We start from the raw sequence: 19,317 nt of genomic DNA, 5'->3' as shown, positions 1-19,317 counted from the left end.
CTCTGCTTCCCTTGAAGATGGCTGTCTTCTCACCGGGTCTTTTCACATCTTCTTTCTATGGGTGCCCTCTCTGGGTTTAAATTCCTCTTTTTATATTTTTTTCTTTAAAAGTTCAGCTTTAATGACAAACATCTCTTACATCAGCCTCTCTTCAAAATAAGATGTGAATACCCAATTTCCCACAGGAGGTACCATAGCTCCTCTTCAGTACCCTGCACTCAAGGCGCTGGGCCCGTGGGTACTGCCCCGTGATGTACACATTGAAGCAATAATGTAAGTCACTGACGTACATTGCTCCTGCACACTGCTGCTCTTCAAGGCTGGGATATTCTTGATGACCAAGATAGCATTGGTCAACACGTGTGTCTGAGGGGAGTGTGCTGAAGCAGCAGGCGAAACAGCTGGCCCACCACAGGCAGCTCCTCAGGCCAACCCTGTTCACCCACAGGCTCTGCATCAACTTGAGGACTCGAGGCGGAAGAGCCAAGGTAGAGACGCAGCTCCCACCCCCCCCCCCCCAGCTTGTCCCTCTTCCTTAGATGCTCTGCTTCTCCTTTCTCTAGAGAAGACTGTAGCAACAAGAAGCCAGAAATGGCAGTAGAGTCTCACTAACTACACATGCATGCTCCAGGAGCTTACAGATAACACCAGAAACACAGCCGGCTGTCAGGAATTACATTCAACCCAACCGAATGCTTACTGGCACTTTGCAGGATGTCAAAGCTCTGACTTGGGACAGGGATAACCAATAAACTGTGACAAACTGCCTCTCTCACATCCCAGTGGTATAAAAATTGATCCAAATCCATAAGGTAGAGCAGACAGGGGAAAGCTGGGTCTGGATGACATGAGGAACTCCTCAAAGCCTCTGAAGCCAACTCAACTCCTCTTTCGAAAATCCTGCAAGTGTGGAAAAGAAGAAGCTGACATAGTCCACATCACTGATCAACCAATCATTAACTGAATACTTCCATCCAGAAAATGATGATCTCATGCGCAGTATCCCGATAAGAATAGCAACCAAGCTTGAACTGAGTCTTCCCATAATACAGCAACGACTTAACTGAGAAAGTAGATCAGCAGGCAGACTGGGTGGAAAATGTACAAGCTGAACCAAATGTTGCTGAGGCTCTGCAGGGAGAACCACCACAGTGCCTTCCTGTAGATCATAGATTCGGAGAGCAGTAGCTTGTAAACTTTTTAGTGATTCTTTATTTGCTCCTGCTTCAGCAGTATGAATGATATCTATAAGCTGTGTAGAAAGCTCAGGGTTTCAGGAGCCAAGATTAGCAAATTGCAATGGTAAACCAGCCAGCCAACGTGAAAACACTTTACTACGGTATCTGAATCTGTAAGACTGTAGTTCTTCCTTCTGATAGATTTTACTGAAAAACTTCACCAACGAAGTTTGAACTGGAAGGATAAGGCCCCTCTGCTGATAAAAGGTATACACGGCCTTAATCAGAGTCTCTAGCCTCTCTGCTGTGTTGTATCTACACTAACCTCCACGACACTCCAACAATCTGTTCAGTTGCTTACCATTCAGCCTAGAGTCATCTTCAAGGGTCTCTGTCACAAATCTTCTGATCATTTCTATCCAATTGGAACCTTTCTGCAAAGTTGAGGCGTTTGCCAAGGAGATCATGATATCAAACAGTGTTAAATTTAGTAAGAGAGGCCGGTGCCGTGGCTCACTAGGCTAATCCTCTTCTGCAGTGCCGGCACCCTGGGTTCTAGTCCTGGTCGGGGCGCCGGATTCTGTCCTGGTTGCTCCTCTTCCAGTCCAGCTCTCTGCTGTGGCCTGGGAAGGCATTGGAAGATGGCCCAGGTGCTTGGGCCCTGCACCCGCATGGGAGACCAGGAGGAAGCACCTGGCTCCTGGCTCCGGATCAGCGCAACACACCGGTCGTAGCAGCCATTTGGGGGGTGAACCAACGGAAGACCTTTCTCTCTGTCTCTCTCTCTAACTCTGCCTGTCAAAAACAAAAAAATTCAGTAAGAGTTGATCTATGTTATTGGAGAAAATCGTGCAATGCTTGATGCTTTTCTTTCCTTCTGTTCTTGGTTGTTTAATGCATACAGAAAATGACTCATAAAATGGTGTTTGAAATAAATAAGGCAATTCTTTAAAGCCATGATTCCAATTTATGGGTTTCATCTTGTTCTTTAGACAGTTTCCACAAAAGGGAAATAATAAGGACTTGCTGCATAACTTGTAGAGGCTCTCATTCCATACTATTTCAAACAGAAGCAGCTGGCTGCAGAGGCACAGCTTCAATGCAGCATTCAATTAGTCATGCAATTATTATCTCAATAAATCCTTTCAGGTCTTCAGTAGATGATAGGCCTTCATCCATACCACCTAATCCTCCAACAAGATACCATAGCCTGAACTGTGAACTGACATTTGGCTGTGAATCCGTTTTCATAAACCTGGATGTGTTGCTGGTCATTGGCATGTTCCTTCCAATTGATGAAAATGGGCTTTCTAGTGGCATAGGGATTTTCTTTTTGTTCCTGAAGTCCTTCACTTTCTCTCAACCTCCTGAATCCATCTGCCAAGGCCAAAGGAAAAAATGAAATTTGTTCAGCTCATATTTTGGGGGACAGGGATTGAAGTTGAACTGCTGCTATATTATTTTTAAGTGAGTTAATGTATGCAAATATTTAGCATGGGGCTAGATACATATTAACTCATTTAATCCTCAAAACAACCCTACAGACTTTTTTTTTTTTTTTAAGATTTATTTTATGTATTCTAAAGACAGAGAAAGGTAGAGCCAGAGAGGCAGAGAGAGGTCTTCCATCTGCTGGTTCACTCCCCAAATGGCTGCAACAGCCAGAGCTGGGCCAATCCAAAGCCAGGAGCCAAGAGCTTCTTCTGGGTTTCCCAAAAGGGTGCAGGGGCCCAAGGATTTGGGCCATCTTCCACTGCTTTCCCAGGCCATAGCAGAGAGCTGGATTGGAAGTGGAGCAGCCTGGTCTTGAACCGGCACCCATATGGGATCCTAGCATTAGACAGCGGCTTTAGCTACTATGCCACAGCACTGGCCCCAAAAATAACTTAAATTTATTTACTGTAGTTCATTTAGATTCATTTATGCATCTCATAAAATGTTGGTTAAAATAAATGTCATTGAAACACCACTATACAGATATTTTTATTATATACATATCAGGTACGCAGTTAAAAAAGAATAAAAATCCTACCCTCTAGAACATAAGAACACAATAAATAGAAGAGAGATATTATACAAATGTAATGAATATACATAAGATTAAGTATATGATTTTTACCACACTCATATTACATACATAGTTTTTAAACTAATCTTTTACAATTCACTTATCTGAAACTTTAGAGTTACAAAAGGATGTATGAAATGAAAATATTAGTTCTGGGACTTACAAAACAGCTTTATTGGTGGATTTATATATGGAGAGAAAATGCTTTACTGTATGTAAATTTTTTTTCATTTATTAAACTTTTATTTAATGAATATAAATTTCCAAAGTACAGCTTATGGGTTACAATGGCTTCCCCCCTCCCATAACTTCCCTCCCACCCGCAACCCTCCCCTTTCCCGCTCCCTCTCCCCTTCCATTCACATCAAGATTCATTTTCAATTCTCTTTATATACAGAAGATCAGTTTAGTATATATTAGGTAAAGATTTCAACAGTTTGCCCCCATATAGCAACACAAAGTGAAAAAAATACTGTTGGAGTTACTAGTTATAGCATTAAATAACAGTGTACAGCACATTAAAGACAGAGATCCTACAGTATGTAAATTTTATTTTGCTGGAATCATGACTGAAAAGTAAAGTTGTTATAGAGGAGAAAGCAAATATAAATATTAACTATTTTAGAAATGATACCTCAACAAGAAATTTATTAAATATTATATACTCCCTTTCCTAATTCAATTCTAATAGTTCATAAACTACCAAATGAAGCTATGGAAGTTAATGTTTTAGGTAGTCAAGTTATAAAAGGAACTCAGATTAAAGTTTCAAATATCTACAAAATGTGGCTTCTTGTCTTTCTTACACAAAGAACCCTCTTTTAGGAATAGGCTATTTATCCTTTTTGGTGACCTTAGTTATAAGTAAGAGGCCAAGAGACAATAGACACAGGCTATCACTGATGAAAATGACAGTGAAGAACCACAAGCAGTCCAAGAGACACAACAGGGCACAACAGTCTGGGTAACAGGAATTTGGTGAAAAAGCAAGCTAAACCTTGTTTTATACTTGAAGGGAATTGGTTCTACTCAATCAAAGAAAATTATCACAACTTTTTAAAACGCAAAACTAGGGCCGGTGCCGCGGCTCACTAGGCTAATCCTCCGCCTTGCGGTGCCGGCACACCGGGTTCTAGTCCCGGTCGGGGCATCGGATTCTGTCCCGGTTGCCCCTCTTCCAGGCCAGCTCTCTGTTGTGGCCAGGGAGTGCAGTGGAGGATGGCCCAAGTGCTTGGGCCCTGCACCCCATGGGAGACCAGGAGAAGCACCTGGTTCCTGGTTTCAGATCAGCGCGGTGCGCCGGCCGCAGCGCACCAGCCGTGGCAGCCATTGGAGGGTGAACCAACGGCAAAAGGAAGACCTTTGTCTCTGTCTCTCTCACTGTCCACTCTGCCTGTCAAAAAAAAAAAAAAAAAAAAAAAAAACCGCAAAACTAGAAAATTTATCAAGAATATTTTATTTTCTGATAATACATCTTACTGTACTTAGATTTAGTAAAGAAGCTAACATGACCAAACCTGTTTATAGTCAAGGAACACAGTAAACTAGCTGTTTTAAACTATTTATTTTAAAGAAAAGTATTGAGATTTACAAGGCAGGATTATGTTTTCATTGCATAGAAAGGTAATGCCCGTTATAAGATAAATGCTAGGAAAGGAGCTCACTTTTAAGAATACTTAGGGACTTAGCCATCTCCAGACCAAAAGGAAATACAGAGCCACACAAAAGACAACACTCAGGAAGAATAAAACCCTATTCTTCATCAGCGCTTTATTCCTCTTCTGTTGTATTGGTCTCGGAGAACATCGTGCAGAGTGCTACATTAGCACGGCAGACAAAAGCGTCGGTTTCACTTCCCAGCTCTGTTAACTGCTCCAGTGAAGACACACAAGGATAATGGTCTTTTAACATATCTGGCAATTTGGAAGTCTTGTCTTGAAGACGACGGGAACGTCTCACTGGTGTAAGAAACTTCAGCTCTTTATATGTAGAATTCGTTTCAAACTGCATCTTCTTTTTTACACTGATAAAACACAAAATTATTCCCAGAGTTATAAAAACTTTTTTTTAAGATTTATTTATTCATTTGAAAGGCAGAGGTATTGAGAGACAGAGAGGGAAAGAGATCTTCCATCTACTGGTTCACTCCCCATTTGGCTATAACAGCCAGGGCTGGACCAGTCCAAAGCCAGCAGCCAGGAGCTTCCTCTGGGTCTCCCTGGGATCCAAGCACTTGGGCCATCTTCTGCTGCTTTTCCCAGGCCATTAGCAGGGGGCTGGATCAGAAGTGGTGCAGCAGGGACATGAACTGGCACTCATGTGGGATGCAAGCATCACAGGCAGAAGCTTTAACCATCATACCACTATGCTGGGCCCCAAAGTGAACATTTTTATTTTGTACGTCTATGCTATTTATCATTCTATAACTTATATGTTACAGCCCTGTGATTCCTTGTCTTGTAGAAAGGTACAGGTATTGTAACCTCCTGGAAGAGAGGAACTTACTCCTTCCATCATTTGTTAGAACTTGTATACAGTAGATACTTCACTGGTTAATTCCTAAAATGTAACACCTACTATTATTAGCGATATACAGAGATTCCTAAAATGACGTAGAAGTTTTCTTTTCCAAAATGGCAATATTTAGAAAAAAGCAAAGCAAACAGAGCATTTAAAAGGTGAAATGGTCCAATTACATTTAACTTGATCAAAAGTTGTCAATATTAATAAATGATAGTTCCAATCTGGAGCTACCTTAGAAATACCATATTTATTATCCATAAGCATGAAAACAAATCTCAGCCATTATATTTTAAAAGTTTACCTTTGCAAGTATGGTGTAGTGGATACATTATATTTAATTATGCAACTTGCTCTGGTTTTAGTATTGGGGGTTTTAACATCATTGGTTGAATCTTTTGTTTTATCATCTTGTTCTTTTCCAATCTTGAAACACCACATTTCTATGATGTTTATTTTCTATTTCCTGTTTTACTGGTTCTAGATTAAGATCTTTATCTTCAGTGTTGCCTTCTTGGATTTGTTCCTTGGTACATTTACTTATTTAGTGTAAGTTTTTGGCCAAATTTTAGGAACAAAATCAGAAGACATTAAAGTTATTATTAGTTGGCCCTTATTTGCAAAATAAAAGAATGAAACCAAACTGCCATTTCTTAACCATCAATTCTCCTACATAAACACTGCCATCAGAATGGGCATTTAGCCTAGCAGCTAAGATGTCTACATCTCATACTGGAGTGCCTGGGTTCAAGTCCTGGCTGTGCCCCTGATTCCAGCTGTGCCTCTACCTTTCAAGTAAGTAAAATGAAATAAACATTTGAAAAATGAAAATAATTGTAAAATGAGATAAGCACTATAAATGAAAAAAGAATCAAGGATTATTATAACCTGTAAAAAGGAACAACTAATTTTGCTTGTGGTACACCGAGATGGCAAGCTTAAGCTTCACAAATAGCATTTATCCCGAGTCTTGAAAAATGAGTAATGGACAAGACCAAGAAAGAAATCTTAGTATGACACATAAAATGAAATGACCTATTAATATAACATTAGGGGCCGGCGCTGTGGTATAGCAGGCAAAACTGCCACTTGCAGTGCTGGCATCCCATATGAGCACGGGTTCAGGTCCCAGCTGCTCCACTTCCAATCCAGCCTGGTAAAGGAGTGGAGGGTGGCCCAAGTCCTTGGGCCCCTGCACCCTCAAGGGAGACCTGGAAGAAGCGCCTGGCTCCTGGTTCCTGGCTTCTGATCAGCACAGCTTTGGCTGTTGCAGCCACCTGGGGAGTGAACCAGCAGATGGAAGACCTCTCTCTCTCTGCCTCTGCCTCTCTGTAATTCTGCCTTTCAAATAAATAAAATAAATCCTTAAAATAAATAAATAAAAACATTAAAGAGCTAATGTGCTTAGAAGGTAGGGTAATGAGAAAAGTGGCAGTGTGGGGAGGAGGTGAGGAGCTGACAAGTAGGCAGGCGCACAATTGTAATGAACTTTATATGCAAGAAATTTGATAAAAATTTCATTGGAGAGAAAGATATATTTGATTGATGTGAAGGATTGTCTAGAAAGGCATGGAATGAAAAGGAAGATCTATAATGGTAAGAAGGCAAAGTTGTTGTAAGTAGAAAGGTCAAGAAGGGAAGGAAGGGTCCATTTGAGAAATATTTCTGAGTCAGGATTTCATGAACAAATAAAATGATGTCTATGTATAGATGAGTATGCATGTTCCTTCAAAAATTTCTTGCTTAGGAGTCACTGATGCCAGAAGAGATATTTTTTTCCCCTTTTGGAGAAAGGAACAATGAGTATGCAGAAGCAGTATGAGAAGATAAAGAGTTCAAAATAAAATACATTAGATTTAAATACTTATGAGACATCCTGATAAATCCATTAAGCTAAAAAGGTCTCTGAATTTCATTTTAAGGAAAATTATTAGAGAGTTTTACTAAGAGATGTTTCTTGATAAGTGACTGACTTTTTTTAGTGAGTGAAAGACCAAGGTGAGAAAAAGGGAATAGGGAATCAGTAATTCAACAAATAATTTAAGCATCCAATATATGTCAGGCATTGCATTAGTATTAGGGATACAGTGGTCAGGAGATTCCATACCGTTCTTGTCCATCAAGCTTACTATTTAAAACATGAGACAAACAATTAAACAAGTAACCAAGTGTACTAAATATTGCATAGGGGAAAAAACAGGGAGTACAAAGCAGGTATATTTAACCTAGGTTGTAGGAGGAAGAAAAGGTGTATTAATGTAGGTTAATCATGAAAGTGATGTTTGAGTTAAGGTCTAAAGGATAAGTGAGAATTAGGTAAAGAAAAAGCAGATTTTTTAAAATAGATTTATTTATTTATTTGAAAGGCAGAGTTACAGAGAGGCAGAGGCAGAGGCAGAGAGAGAGAAGTCTCCCATTGCTCATTCGCTCCCCAAATGGCCACAACAGCCAGAGCTGGGTCCATCCAAAGACAGGAGCCAGGAGCTTCTTCTGGGTCTTCCACTTGGGTGCAGGGGCTCAAGGACTCGAGCTATTTTCCACTGCTTTCCCAGGCTGCAGCAGAGAGCCAGGTGGCAAATGGAGTGGCTGAGACTTGAACTGGCACCCATATGCGATGCAGCACTGCAGGCAGAGGCTTTACCTGCTATGCCCCAAGTTTTTTTTTTTTATTTGAGGGGAAAAGCTAGAGACAAAGAGGGAGAGACAAAGGCCTTCCATACACTGGTTCACTCTCCAAATGGCTGCATTAGCCAGAGCTTAGCCGAGTAGAAGCCAGGAGCCAGGAGCTTCTTGATCTCCCACATGGGTGCAGGGATCCAAGCAGTTCCACTGCTTTCCCAGGACATTAGCAGGGAGCTAGACTGGAAGTGGAGCAATCAGAACTCAAACCAGAGCCCATATGGGATGCCAGTGCTGCAAGTGGTGGCTTAACCTATGATGTGACAGTGCTGACCCCAAGGAAGATTTGCATGAAAAGACCAGGAAGCAAAGATAGTATAACCCCTCCTGGGAAATGAAGAAAATAAAAGACAAAAGAAGGAAACAGAAGGTTTGGGGCAGAGGAAGAGTGACACGAGAAGATGCTGGAGTCAGAAATTCGAGCAACTGAGGGACAGGACAGGACTCTGGCAGCGTTGGGAATGGCTTAGGATGGAGCAAGAGTAGAGAGAGGAAACTAAGGAGACAGCTATTGTAGCCCAGCTAGGAGCTACAGGAGATCTTACCACACTAACGAGAGGAAGGATGGAAAGAAGTAGATGGGTTTTAAAAAGATATTTAATCCCTGTGCTTGAGAAGCAGAAGTAGGGAGATAGGAAGGGTAAGGAAGTCACAAGCATCCCAAGATTCTGGTTTGGACAACTGGATAACACCAATCATTTAGATCAGGAACCAAAAGAAGGTTCAGATTTAGGGAAAAGTATGTGTTGGGGCAGCCACATAGTGGCATTGCTGGGTTAAGCCACTGCCTGTGATGTTGGCATCTCGTATTGGACCTCTGGGTCAAGTCCAGGCTGCTCTGCCGCAGATCCAGATTCCTGCTAGTGTTTCTGGGAAAGCAGTGGAAGACTGCTCCAGTGTTTAGGATCCTGCAATCTAGATTAGGATGGTGTTCCAGGCTCTTGGTTTCAGCGTGGATCAATGCCCGCCACTGTGGCCATTTGAGGAATGAAACAGCAGATGGAAGATCTCTCTCTCTCTGGCATTCTTAGTCCTCTCTACTGCTCTTTCAAATAAATAAATAAATATATATACATACTTATTTTAAAAAGTTTAAAAAAGTGTTGTGTTCAAAGTTTGGATTTGAGAGTTTGAGCAACGTGAGCAGACATCCCCAAGTGGTAACGCTAGTCTGTTATAATTGTTTTTTTAATTTACACTGTGCCAAATGCCCAACCTTGTCTCAATTATTACTTGTTTTATATCTCCCACTCATGTTCTCTGCTGTTTATAAATAATTTTGATTTGCAAAATGGATCTTATATTCAGATCTTATAGTGATAGATTTCAGAAAGCCAAGAGTTTATGGATAGCTCTTTTTTTTCCCATCCAAAGACAAACATTCTCCTGCTAGAGAACACCAGTTTTATTCTATTAAGGAAAAATAAGAGTAACTGAATCAGATTTAAGTACTGGTTTTACCTTTTTACATTACCTTTGGAGCTAGTGAGAATTATGAGGAAAACTTTTTATAAGGCTTTTACTTCCACTTTGCTGTTTTAGCAAGTAAGACACAATTGTGTGAAATCTTTCTCTTCCTTTTGTATATACTAATTAGTCTTTCCAGAGTTTCCTCTTTTCCTATTTCTTCTCAAGCTATTAAATATTCCTAGTAAGATCAGGTCATACATCCTATGGGGCCTATTAACAGTTGCCTTAATATGAAATATTCCCCACTGAATTAAGCATACTGCCAACAGAATGGTCTCCTGGAACACATTACTAGGTTAATATGGCATTAACATATTAACTCCACCGAGCAGTTGTGGGTTTTTTTTTTTTTTTTTGTATTTCACATAACCAAATACTTACAATTTCTAATTAAGCATGACCTTTGTTATTATTTAAATTTTAACCCTGAATCTAGAGTTCTACATTTTAAATTCATTTTGTGTACTAAAAATAATGGTACTGTATCTGCTCTGGAAAGAAATCTGGCAGCATATATCGGAAACCTTAAAAAGTTTAAAACCAGGGCCAGCACTGTGGTAAAGCCACCGCCTGCAGTGCTGGCATCCCATATGGGCTCCGGTTCAAGACCCGGCTGCTCCACTTCCGATCCAGCTCTCTGCTATGGTTTGGGAAAACAGTAGAAGACAGCACAAGTCCTTGGGCTCATGTACCCACCTGGGAGACTGGAAAGAAGCTCCTGGCTTCTGGCTTCTGGCTTCGGCTTGGCGTAGTTCCAGCTAATGGGCTAAATGGGGAGTGAATCATCGGATGGAAGACCCCCCCCCCCCGCCTCTTTCTCTCTCTCTCTCTCTGCCTCTCTTCTCTCTCTGTGTAACTCTTTCAAATAAATAAATAAATATTAAAAAAAAATAAAATGTATATTATGAAAAAGTTATGTATGAATTTTGATCTTGATGTTTATCCTCTTGTATATAGTGTGGTTCCATGTTAATACCTTATTTAGAATTTTCTTTTGAAAGATTTTATTTATTTAAAAGGTAGCGAAATAGAGAGAGAAGAAGAGACAGCAAGAGACCTTCCATCTGCTGGCTCACTCCCCACTTGGATGCAAGGATTGGGGTTGGACCAGACTGAAGCCAGGAGCCTAGAGTTCCATCAGGACCAACGCCAGTGTCACAGGTGGCAGGTTAACCTGCTGTGCCACAATGCTAGCCCTCTTATTTAGAATTTTTGCATCTATCAAATGTTTGAGAATAGCCTAAGGGTTTTTTCCATATTTGTTGTTTTTTTTTTTTTTTTAAAGATTGATTTATTTATTTGAAAGGCAGAGTTACAAAGAGGAAGAGGCAGAGGCAGAGAAAAGAGATCTTCCATCCACCGATTCACTTTCCAAAAGGCCACAATAGCTGGGGTTGGGCCAGGCTGAAGTCAGGAGCCAGGAGCTTCATCCAGGTCTCCCATGTGGGTGCAGGGGCCCAAACGCTTGGGCCATCCTTCACTGCTCTCCCAGGTGCATTACAAAGGAGCTGGAACAGAAGTAGAGCAGCCGGAACTCAAACCAGCACACACATGGGATGCTGGTGCTATAGGCGGTAGGTTTACCTGATACGCCACAGTACTGGTCCCTCCATATTTGTCTTTGTTGGGTTTTGATATTATGGCCAAAATGAATTTGTAGTGGTTTATGTAAGAGTTATATTTAGTTAAACAGCAGGGCAGAAAAATTCCATAGTATCAAAACAAAATACCTTAATGCAGCAAAGTAATAATAGGATCAGCGTTTTCCTGACTATAATTTTCACAGGTCCTCAAAAGGCTTAAAGATGTTCCTCTATGGGGCCAGCGCTGTGGCGTAGCGGGTAAAGCCGCTGCCTGCAGTGCCGGCATCCCATATGGAGCACCAGTTTGAGTCCCGGCTGCTCCACTTCCGATCCAGCTCTCTGCTATGGTCTGGGAAAGCAGCAGAAGATGGCCCAAGTCCCAGGGCCCTGCAACCATGTGGGAGACCTAGAAGAAGCTCCTGGCTCTTGGCTTCAAATCAGTGCAGCTCTGAGTGTTGTGGCCATCTGGGGAGTGAACCAGCAGATGGAAGACGTTTCTTTCTCTCTGTCTCTCCTCTCTCTGTGTAACTCCGACTTTCAAATAAACCTGAAAAAAAAAAAAAAAAAAAAAAGTTCATCTGGAGTAAGTTTTAAAATCATATCCTATATTCAGTCTTGTTATAGATCTTAGCCACTAATGGTTCACAAAAACAAGATTAAACAGTAGCCAATAAATAAAATATTTTGGGGGTATTATCACTCCAGAAGATTTTGGTTCAAATAGTAAATTTTTACAATAAATTCAAGACCAGGATGATACTGGTTTAGAGATGAATGGGATTTTGTTTGAGAATTATTTTCATTAATCTGAATTTAATCTGTGATAAATTATTATTACTATCATTATAAATAATTATTACTATCATTATTTTTAAAAATTTTATTTGTTTACTTGAAAGTCAGAGTTACAGAGAAGCAGAGGCAGAGAGAGGTATTCCATCCACTGGTTCCAGATGGCAGCAAAGGCCGGAGTTGCACCGATCCGAAGCCAGGAGCCAGGAGCCTCCTCCAGGTCTCCCATGTGAGTGCTAGGGCCCAAGGACTTGGGCCATCTTGTACTGCTTCCCCAGGCCATAGTAGAGAACTGGATTGGAAGTGGGGCAGCCTGGACTAGAACCAGCACCCATATGGGATGCCGGCACTGCAAGCGGTGGCTTTACCCACTATGCCACAGCGCAGGTCCCAATGATTACTGTTAACAGTACTCGTGTTGCTAGCCTTTGGTAAAATACATAATGAGTGTAAAAATATTTTAAGTATGTTGAGCAAAGATAAGAAACAGAAATATCAGAAGTAAAAGTAAATATCTACCCTGTCCACTGAATACTAACATCTTACAAAATTGGAACTCAAGTAAAAACTCAATTATCCCTTTGACCTATTTATGTAAACTCAGTGCAAAACTCAGTCAATGAAAGACTAACAATCTCACAATTAATAAACAAGGCAGTAATTAATTAATTAACTGTGCAAACAATTTGACAACATTAAATCAACAGCAACTCACCGATATTACTTGGTCAAAAAGACTGACAATCTAATTAATAAGTAATCTTCAACCTTTAAAATGCTTTACAAATGTTGTATAAAATAAAAATTACCTCTGTAATCAGGTTCAGGCATTCAGAAATTGTCTTGTTTACTTTTTCAGTAAATAGTCTTTGCTCATCTTCTTCTGCCATGGTAGTCCAGAAGGACCCCACTGTTTTTTCAGCTTGTCCCTCAGGCTCAGGTTGTTGAACTACTGGGTTAGAAGGTCTTTTCAATACTCTTCCTTTGCCAGCTTTCCACTCACTCAGACGAGCTCTATGGTTAGAAGCAGCAGTAAGTATTACTTTGATATTTATGATAGATCTCTGCAAGTTTCAAAGTATTTCAGGTCTTTAAGTAGTTCTACACTAGTGACACACACCTAGTTCACAGTTTAAAAATACTGAACACATTGGCCGGCGCCGGGGCTCACTAGGATAATCCTCCACCTGCGGGGCTGGCATCCCTGGTTTTAGTCCCAGTTGGGGCGCCAGATTCTGTCCCGGTTGCTCCTCTTCCAGGCCAGCTCTCTGTTATGGCCTGGGAAGGCAGTGGAGGATGGCCCAAAGTCCTTGGGCCCTTCACCCGCATGAGAGACTGGGAGGAAGCACCTGGCTCCTGGGTTCGGATCAGTGCAGCACGCCAGCCGTAGCAGCCATTTAGGGGGTGAACCAAGGGAGGAAGACCTTTCTGTCTCTCTCTCTCTCTCACTGTCTAACTCTGCCTGTCAAAAAAATAATATAATACTGAACACATCAAGAGCAACTGTATGCTCAAAGATCCCAAGTTCATTTTTAAATAAAGAAGTTTTAAAGTGTTACCTAATTATTTTGCACTTAGGTTACAGAATGCAAAGTAATAAAACACAATTAAACACAATCTCTATTGGATCATATTGTCCCATGACACATGACATCATGCACATGACAGGACACATGAAAAATTCTGGTATATTCAATGAAATTATAAGCCAAATCCAAAAGTGATAAACTACTGAAAATTAAAGTAATAAAATAAAGAAAATTACAACTACTTACTTTCTCTGTTCTGCAGTTTCTTTGGGTTGACCTGACCTACTACTAACAGTTGCTGTTGTTATAGTAGGTCTTTGCTGGTCAACGGGTTTTGACTTTTCTACCAATTTGGTATTAGAAGATGAAGTAGGTTTGGCTACCATTTCAGACACTATGCCTCTTGACAGTGCCTTGTTTCTTTTTATGTCCTGAGAAGAAGCAGTTTTGATGCTAGATAAAGTTGTTTTTGATTGTAATAATTCTTTTTCCCGAGGCCCTTTCCGGATGGTAACGTTGGCCAAGGTTCTACTGATGCTTTGCTTCCCCGTGTTTTGGGTATTATCATGGTGACTTCTAATAGGAGGTCTCACAAGTTGTGTATTCTGAGATGTAGCTCTCACAGATTTAGTGGCAGCTGTCATATTTGAGGGTTGCTCACTTTTCACTGTTTCACTGCTAGTGTTTATAGGCTGAGGCTTTGTGGCTTTAGAGACAGTAGTTGCAAGTTTCGTTGTTGTCAAACTTGCATCTTTGACTTGTAGAGGTTTTCTGAAAGAATTAATCTTAGATTGAACAATTTGACCACGGTAAGCTCCAAGCACAGGTTTTTTGGGCATGTTAGCATCTTGCTTTGGCTATTCTGCAGTCACTGGTTTCTTTTTATTGTTGTTTTTAAGGTGAAATGCTTGGCTTAATGTCATATGTTGACTTTGGGGATCCTCTTTAATTGATAACAATTGTATAGCTTGATTATCATCACCAAAATTCTTTGCGTCAATTACTGTGGTTGAATTGTTTAATTCATTAGACAGCTTTAAAGGAACATAATTTTTGTCCACTGTTGTATTTTTGTCCCCTGTAGGACCTTGAGATTTTCTGTATCAGCCTAAAAGAGTTAAGACAAAACAGTATTTTAGGATTCATTTCTTTCAGAAAGAGTTTATGAAGGGGAAAAAACAAAGATATTTATGAGTTCTATGTTCATACCTTACCATTTCTGTTTTAAGATTCAGAGCTTTTGTTCCTTTTTGGACCTGGTCCTCAGATGTCATTATTGTCTGTTCTCCACAACTTAAAAAAAAAAAAGAGAGAAATCAGTTCTGTATCAGGGAGGTTTCCTTTTGGGAAGAAGGATGGGGGGGATATGAACAATTAACCAATTTTACAATTTTATATTTTAAGTTGAGGCAAGAACTAAGAAAAATTTTTATTACAGTGCAATAGCAAACAAGACAACTGAGGAATTTAAAAGATATTTTCCTAAAAGTCTTATCATCTTCCCTATCATAGAGTATGTAAACACTTAACAATCTTATTCCAAATCATTTTTATCTAGTGTCCAAACAAGTCTTCAGAAAAAAACCTTTATCAAGCAACACCTCCTTAGGTTAGTTTTAGCACTTACTAACAGATTTATTAAATTGAGAAAAATCTTTTTTTAAATAGTCTTCCCAAAGGAAATCCAGAATTTACCACACACAAACCAGGATACATTAAAAATTGTAGTTTTTAGTTGGCATTGTGTTTAGGCCATTTATCCAAAACAATGTTTTCTCTAACTAACCTAATCTGCCTTTTACAATTATAGACTGACCATCACAGGCTGTGACAATCTTTTGGGTGATTCTAATGATTTTATCCAACATGAAACAAGAGGAGAAAAATGTCAGACCTGTCATTGACTCTAAAACAGATCCTAAGTCTAGAGATTACGTTAAAACATGAAAAAATAATGCATGTAGAATCGACAAGATTTGATATCTGCAATAATTAATAACTATGGTTATGCCACCTTTCACATCTTTGTTCAATCAGCTTAGAGAAGTGGCAAAGCTTTGACACAGCCAGGAGCACACATTTTGAATGGTGGCTTCAGTAATAATGGCTTTAGTAATAATATTACTAAATTATTATGTAGTAATAATAGATTACAGCCCAGGTTCTTATCAGGCAAAAAACTTGGAATGATGCTATTATGAGCTAACTGTAGAAAATGAGGGAAACTTTTGTCTTTCTACTTCCATATACTTTCATAAGCTTTGTTTTTGCCATAATCATGTAAAATTCTAAAAATGTAAATAAGATAATATCAAGAGTTTTCTATGTTGAGTTGAGATTAAAACAATCTTCAAATCTCTACATTTTGGAAACCCCTGCCCCACCACATACACACACCTTTGTTTCTGCTTAAGAATGTGAATCAACTTAGATAGAAAAACTCAATAATCTAATGGTACACCATCCAATAATGTAGCCACGAGCAACATGTAGGTCCTGAGGTACTTGAAATGTGGCTAGTCTACACTGAGATGTGCTGAAAGTGCAAAATAGCACCAGATTTGAAAACTTTGTACTAAAAAAGAATGTAAAAATAAATTGGAATAAATTTGACCTCACCTGGATAATGTCTGATTTTCCTGTTTGTATGAACAAAATGTTTTTCTTCTTAACAGGTGTTCCTTGAATTTCTGTCTCCTTTGTTCTAAATAATAAAATATAAGAGCTATAAGTCAACGTTAATTAAATCAGCAAATACTGCTAAGTGGAGATTTTACTTCGAAAACTGCTGTCCTTGAGATCACATTTTCCATTTCCAGAAAAGTGCCCAATTCAGCATTGCCTTTGGGAAATAATTCCATTAATAAGCGAATGTGACCATGAAAGGCCCCACAAGCACCGTGCAGGAGAATCATGTTCTCTACTGTGTGCAAAACCAATGTCTGCGGTGCTGAAAGCCCTGCCTCAGGGAACCGAGAGGCAGGTGAGACAATGGACTCCCAAGCTCTAACTCGCCAGAACTGGCTCAGCTGAGAATCACTGTTTTCTCACTGCAGAACAAAGAAGTAACAGTAGTCGTATTTGTTGAGACCCACTTAACCCCAAGGCTCCCAGAACAAGGAGGCGAGGAAGTGAATCCAAACATCAGACCAGGGAGCCCCCCACGCCGGAGGCGCTCACGACCCGGCTCGGGGAGGGCTCGGCGCAGGCGCAGTGGGGCTGTGCACCGCCCCGCCCCGCCCCGGCCACGTCCCCGCCCCCCGGACCCGGGACCCCCCAACGCCACCCAGGCCTGCGCGCTCGCTCCGTCGCTAAACGGATTCCTCGTGTCTGCCGGTCCGCAGCCGGCAGCCACCGCACAAGAGGCCCTCAGCCCGCACACTAGCACCACAGAGCCAACAGCCACGGTTCGAGTCCTCACGCAGTCGGCGGGAGGCCCGGCGGCCCTGACCGCCGACCCCACGCCCGCCCGCGCCCCTCCGGCCGGCTCGCGCCGCGCCCGCCATCTCGGCCAGCCTCACCTCTGAACGCGGACTGGGCCCTCTGACTCGGGGGCAGCTGCAGGTCCCGGGGAACGGCCGGCGTGCTCATAGCAGCCGCGGTCGGAGGATGCGCGTCTGCGCGGAGCGGCTCAGACTCCCTCAGGCCACTGCGCGCCCCTGCTCTCGCCTCCGACAGCGCGGGCGCCGCCTCCGCCCATTGGTGCCGGCCTGAATTGAATGGGCCAATAGGCGCAGAGAGGCGGGGCCTGCGCTGCGGTTGCCGGGAGCTGCCCGGGCGTCCACCCGGGTCGGTGCCCGCGAGCCCGTGCGTTTCAAAGCCAAACAACGCTCTTCGTCCCGCCTGTGCGGCGTAGGAGGAGTCGGTCCGCCGAGTCCTCACCGAGCAGCGTCTCGAGGGTGCGGATAGGACGAGTCCCCGGACGGCCACGGTCCTGAGAGGAAGGCAGACGGGAAGAAAGTGTGCTCTGGCTGCGCCTGTTGCAGGACGACTGAGCCAGCAGACTGGGTGCCGAGAGCACGAGTGTTTTCCTCTCGCCCACGTTACCCCGCTACCCTCATGTCTGTTTCACAGATGACAAGCTCGGAAATCGTTTGTCCACGTTTGCTGAGCTCGCAGACGGGAACTGAAGTCCGTTTCCTATGGCTGCATACCACACAATTCTCAGCTGAGAGAGAGAAGGAGGGGAGAGGCGCGCCCTTCTGCAGGCTGTGTACTCCCCTGTGAAGATGAAAGGCATTTACTGTAGACACTTGGTGCCTAGCTGTGCGGCCACAACGCTCAGTCCTCCCTAGAACTGGCACCTTCATAAAAGCCACCAACACCTCCACCAGAGGAAACCTAACGACTCCCAGCGGGAGGTTTTAGTGCGGGAGAGTTAGGGAGAGTCCAGGCTGCCTTTCCGGCTCTAAGCTCTGAGATCACCACTTTGCTCCTCTTGCCTGGGCTCTGCACTCAGGCTGGACTGGGGCTGTGTTCTGTTTCAGCCGGGTCTCAGCGTGGGGACAGGGGTGAGAGGGTGTGACTTCCCCACAGCGCCCCTGCCCAGCTGTGAGGACCTCCAAAGCCGGCCCTGCACTGAGGTAGGTTTTTCCCACTGTTGTCCACTCTTGTCTTCAGACCTCTTGTGGCAGCTAGTAGCAAAGCAGGTGTGGGATTTTCTGTAGGTTTTTTTTTTTTTTTTTTTTTTTTTACTTAATAAAATGTCCCATTTTCAGTACGGCTGCTTACATTTAAGGTCAACTCTGGGAGAAACAACAGCCAAGTCGTACTCCCATCATCCCTAAGACATCACTGCTGTTTATGTACTGCTGTCAATGTTGTTCTGTACTGAAGTTTCATCAGACAGCTTGAGTACACATGGGTTCCCAATAAGTGACAGAACAGTTTAACAATTAGGACAGTTAACATGAAACTACAGGCACCTGGAACATCAGTAATCGGCTTCAGTTGTTCCTCCTCTGGTCCCGTGAAGTAGGCGGGTGCTGGTGAGAGAACACTGAGGAACAACCCAAAGGATGATGATGGCAGGCGAGGGCAAACAGTGCAGGAAAGAGCGCGGTGATGGACCACTGTGTCGGGGCTGCAGGGTCTAGTAGGATTGCAGCAAGAAGAAATCACTTGTTCCGAAGCTTTGGAGGCTCTGCAAAATTTATTCTGTGGGAAAGCACTAAGTGTTATTGAAAGAAACCTTAAATAAATATAGATAACACACTCATGGGTTGGAAGGCCCTATATTTCTTTTTTTCTTTTTTTTTTTTATAACTCACAGCCAGATTAAATTTATCCAGAGAAAATAAACTTGCAGAGGTCGACCAATGCCAGCGTGCACAAAGATTGAACGTGTGGCAGAGGGCCCAGACCCCAGCAGGCTGAGGCCCTATATTTCTAAGGTGTCCATTTTCTCCAAGTTGATCTCTTCAATCCCATTCCAATCAAATCTTTGAAGGCTTCTGTATAGAAATTGACTTAAGATTATGCAGCTGTATAAAAAAAAT

At 42.1% G+C, this 19,317-nt stretch overlaps 1 protein-coding gene and 1 pseudogene across 1 annotated transcript; both read right to left on the bottom strand.

Annotated features, from left to right (window-relative positions):
* Window positions 1-151: 151 nt before the first annotated feature.
* On the bottom strand, window positions 152-4,938 carry LOC133762106 (testis-expressed protein 10-like; annotated as a pseudogene).
* On the bottom strand, window positions 3,596-17,482 carry LOC133762105 (cytoskeleton-associated protein 2-like). Its single transcript, XM_062195172.1, is given in 11 exon segments — window positions 3,596-5,269; window positions 6,071-6,190; window positions 6,192-6,305; window positions 9,920-9,927; window positions 11,926-12,045; window positions 13,100-13,304; window positions 14,066-14,906; window positions 14,909-14,927; window positions 15,034-15,112; window positions 16,439-16,523; window positions 17,341-17,482. Coding segments are annotated over 11 exon segments (1,914 nt in total). The 5' UTR covers window positions 17,411-17,482; the 3' UTR covers window positions 3,596-5,016.
* Between the last annotated feature and the right edge of the window lie 1,835 nt (window positions 17,483-19,317).

The sequence above is a fragment of the Lepus europaeus genome, chromosome 6, assembly GCF_033115175.1.
Source record: "Lepus europaeus isolate LE1 chromosome 6, mLepTim1.pri, whole genome shotgun sequence".
Lineage (NCBI taxonomy): Eukaryota > Metazoa > Chordata > Mammalia > Lagomorpha > Leporidae > Lepus > Lepus europaeus.
This window is presented reverse-complemented; position numbering and strand designations above follow the sequence as displayed.